Genomic DNA, 4,619 nt, shown 5'->3' on the forward strand with positions numbered 1-4,619 from the left:
TATGCCGAAGACAAATTAATAAAAAAAATACACGTTTAATTAAGTTGCAGTGATTATTTACATCTATTTTATCCCTTCTTAACTGCGTCACATGCTATAAGTTCTCTGCGGCGTTTCTTATAATGTTTCATTACACGAACTTCAAAAGATTATATAACATCTAATTTGTTCAGACATACAAAAAAACTTTTAATTGCACACCTGACATTTTGCTCAAGTCTGCAAGCATAGCACAGAAATGATATTCGGACTCAACATAATGAAAGAACAAAGTTTACATTCACATAATTTTCTGCCAAAGCAAGATATATCATTTAAGCTATGAAGAATACCTAAAATGATATCTAGTATTCCAATCAATATTTTTTTCGACTTACAATGTGACCTTTTTCAAGAATATGATACCTTTGTATACCAATACAATAATTATAATGTAACCAATGAAAATACATTTTATAGGTACATGCTAAGCAAAGTACGGTAAAACTACCGCTAACTTTAAAACAAGGTTCATAGATATATTATATCACGATATGCAGGAAAATGGGACATTCAAATATTACTTAAGTGATATTTGAGAAATTTAAATCTTTGATGTCTTGTTTGACCCGGGAAGATGGGTAAAGGGTTGGACATGAGTAAGGACAAATGCCCATTTCCGTTTGCCTTGTTCGTCTTGATCAAAACGTGCCGCTGACAAGGTGTGCCTACATGAGCAAATATGGTACACACATTTTTTCATCAATATATGGAAACATTTTGAATGTTTGTTTAAAAGACTTACTTTGAGCTTGCGTTTTCCCGCCATTTTCGATGATGAACAGAAATTCTTGCTCGTTGAACGCTGCCGGAAGTGGGACGTCTCCATATTCGTCTCCAAGTAAACCCTGTTTTAAAAAGATAATTGTAATGTACTTTACTTATTAAAGATATATATTTATTTATTCATTCGCTAACGTTTTCTATTGCTTTACTGTAATCAATACAAAATCTTACTTCACAAGTTCACAAGTAAAAACGCCTACTAAATAAAAACCTTTTGACTGAAACTACAAAGTATTCAAAATATCATTTGACAAACAAAGATACAAAAGACAGGTCATCAGGTGGTCAATGCTTGCTTTGAAATAAAATAAAATTTTGTGACAAATTTCTTTTGTGTTCTTAGAAATAGAGACTTGTTTACCATTTAGTTTTGAAGTATCGGAGAAAAGATGCTATAAACACGAGAAAAGGTCATTGCTTTTTGTAGAGACATTGTGAAACCCTAAATGGTTCTTTTCGAATAAAAATAACCAAAGTGGAGCTCTATTTGATGGACTGCACAATCACCATGAATTTAATTCATACATCCTCCAAAAGTAGAAGTTACTCATCGGTTAATTAAATAAAAAGATTTCGAAGAAAATTGATGTATTAAATGAAGCTGACAACGGACAAATAGACAAAAAAAAACAAAAAAAAAACAAAAAAACAACAACAACAAAAAGAAATAACCCTCAACACCCCACCCTCCCCCACCCCCCACCCACACACACCCACGAAGAAAAAGTGTTCTTGCGAAGCTTCAGGTATCTTACTATTTTAACAAACAAAGAAATAGTGGTGGACGGACGGACAAATAATTAGCCTAGTAAATGGACATGGAAGCATACGAAGATACGGGTAGAAAAATTGTTTCGACACAGACAGAAAATAAGGTATGGCATCGCTTACAGCGAACTCGTGTAATTTTCTGATTTTATTGTAACATATTATATTTTAGTGGTTTCCTGACGTAAATGTCGATTTAACGAGAAATATGCGGTTAAGTGACATTCAATAAATATTGGATTAACAAACGAACGCTTAAGTGCTAATTACATATAACTTGTGCACTGGAAATTTATGACGGCATCTACATGATTATTTGGAAAATTGACGATGTTTGAGGTAAATGCAATGGGGTCGTTGATATTTAACATGAACGAAGGGAGTGAAAGTATCATCGTCTAACTTATAGTAAATGTAAAATATAAATAAAATATCAATGACTGAATTAAATGTATGTCTAAAATAACTAGAAAATGTTCATTAATAATGAAATGAAAGCATAACATGTATTATGTTTACCAGAAAGAAAGGACCGACAGATTCCGCGTGACATTCTTCAATTTCACTTAAGCGAGCTTGCAAGTTTTCCGCACTGCTTGTGGCGTCATCGTATGCGCCATGCAGCATGTCTATAAATAGAACATCTAGACCATATTGCAAACAATGTTGCTGTAGGTCCGGCAATACTTCATGCCACAGGTATTTCCGCTCAACGTCAAATTCTGAAGAAAATAAATGTTGAAAACATCATCATCGGAATGTTTGCATTGAATGTGTTTAAATTATATTAACTCGTGCGTTATTTTAGATTTTAATAGCTCTACTCCAGTTATCAGTTATTTCATCAAACAATCAGCAATTCTACAATAAAAGATAGTTTCTTTGTAGATGACAGAAGGGTACCTTCCTCATATGAGGTCCGTTTTAAAGTAATGAATTTTGAAGATATTCTGTGTAACCTAGCCTACACTTTTATGCATTAATATATTAGAATAAGTGTTTGGCCAATAAAACACTAAATCAGTGCCATTGAAATTGGAAACGATATCATCAAAATGTTCGATTTTCCGAGACCATGTTTTTATTTAAAAAATATAAATGACCTACATTCAGTATCTAATCATAGAAATACACAAATCTTGACGTTAAAATTAAAGTGACATTATGCTCATTTATTCGCTGTCAAGTGGAAATGAATTAGTTATATATTTCTATAGTGACAATGATTGATTATGGAAAATGTTTAGGAGAAAGTATAAAAACTACCTAAATTATAAATAGACTGCCCAGTTCTTTTTTTAAATGAACGTTACCGATACATTCCGAAATGTCAGTCACGTGCAATTTTTATTATTTTAGCACAGTAAAAATTAAAATTTAACCAATTTATGGCAAAATGTTATCATTTTATTCCATTTTGGACTTTTACTTGTCCACTCACCATTTAAACTTTGATGGGCATGATGTCACTTTAAAACATTCTTTATGAGAACTTTTGTGGAGATTTATACTAACCTTCTGGGTTTGCGCAAATAAATATTTTTACGACATTGGCCGGAAGTGACGGTATATTTCCCAGCTGTCCTGTCAGAATATTTTGGAAGTCGTCTGTCTCGATCATAATGGCGGCACGCTCAATTTCCGTCTATAAATAGTTCACATGCTTTTCTAATTGTAACCATCGTCTGCTGAAAATAATATCAATTGAACATAATGAATAGTTATATACATTGAACTGAACAGAGCCGCTTATGTTACATGCAATATACATTTTCTTGCCTACATAGTTATAGAAGTTCAGTTATTGACAGACGATATTTTGCTTTGTCATAGATACTAAGGGTGTGTCAATTATTCCACAAAGACTTTATCGTCGCGTTATTGAAACGCTCGACAAATATGACAATCGTATTATAAGAATAAATGAAAAAATCTAGAATTTTTATCAGTTATTGACAAAATAAATTATTACTATATTATTATTACATAAGAGTTAGCTCTACTTCTGTAATAATATACTTACTTCTTTTCATCATTCATCGCTACATATTTTTTGTGCATTTTGTATATATGTTGATGTAAAATTGATGTTTATTTATACACATGTATGCATTAAAATATTATTATACTAAATATATTTTTTCTACAATTAATGCATGCATAGCATGACAGAAAAAAAGAAAAAACTTATATGTTTGAGAATTGAAAATATTCAAATTTCAGATCTGATCTTAATTTGAAGACATCAAATATTCAAATGTCTGACCTGAACAAATTTTGAAGACATTAAATGTTCAAATGTCAAACCATCACTTATATGTTTAGAGTATCGAATATTCTTTTGAAGTTCAAGATTCAAATCATTACATTTTAAAGGCAGTCGTAACTGTAATTCAAACTATACAGTCATTTAGAAAACACAATTTTTCGATTGCATGTTAATCCCCTATTAAAATTTTAATTGAATTTCCAATGATTTGTAAAATAAAAATAAATTAAAAAGTAAAATCAACCAAATTCTTTTTTACGTTTATTTCTTATCAAGCGAACTATCTTCAGAAAACCCCTTGGGTGAAATTTTCTTAAATTTCCCCCCTTTTTAAAAAAAATAAAAAAAAGACGTATTTAAAATTTATTCTTATCTAGAAATTTTCCAAAAGGGTTTAAAAATGAGAAAACGCTCTGCGTGCCCCTCCCCTGGAGTAAAAGATTGTGTAATTCAATTACCACTGTAATGGCAGATGAACGAACAGACAATCAACAAACAATCTAAATCAATTCTCCCACCTTCCATTAAGTAATTCAATGCACTTTCCACAGACACCATATAATCAAAGAGGTAATCTAATCACGCGGAATTCATTTGAGAATCCATTATTTTCATTTCTAAAAACCTGATAGTCTCTGAAGACTTCGCCGGGGCCCTGGGATTTAAGCATGATTTAACGATTGCATATTAATTATATAGTATTACATTATACGTAATAGTTATGTACATAAAAAACTTTAAATTTGAGAAAAATAAT

General features: G+C 31.1%; 1 protein-coding gene across 1 annotated transcript in view; it reads right to left on the bottom strand.

Annotated features, from left to right (window-relative positions):
• The window catches only part of LOC132735864 (protein qui-1-like), a 33,035-nt gene extending 29,760 nt beyond the window's left edge, over positions 1-3,275 (bottom strand). The window contains 3 exon segments of the mRNA XM_060722877.1: positions 785-887; positions 2,113-2,315; positions 3,109-3,275. Coding sequence (XP_060578860.1) covers positions 785-887; positions 2,113-2,315; positions 3,109-3,214 — 412 coding nt within the window. The 5' untranslated portion in view covers positions 3,215-3,275.
• Between the last annotated feature and the right edge of the window lie 1,344 nt (positions 3,276-4,619).

This window comes from Ruditapes philippinarum, unplaced genomic scaffold (genome assembly GCF_026571515.1).
Source record: "Ruditapes philippinarum isolate M1 unplaced genomic scaffold, ASM2657151v2 ctg8555_1_1_1_1, whole genome shotgun sequence".
Lineage (NCBI taxonomy): Eukaryota > Metazoa > Mollusca > Bivalvia > Venerida > Veneridae > Ruditapes > Ruditapes philippinarum.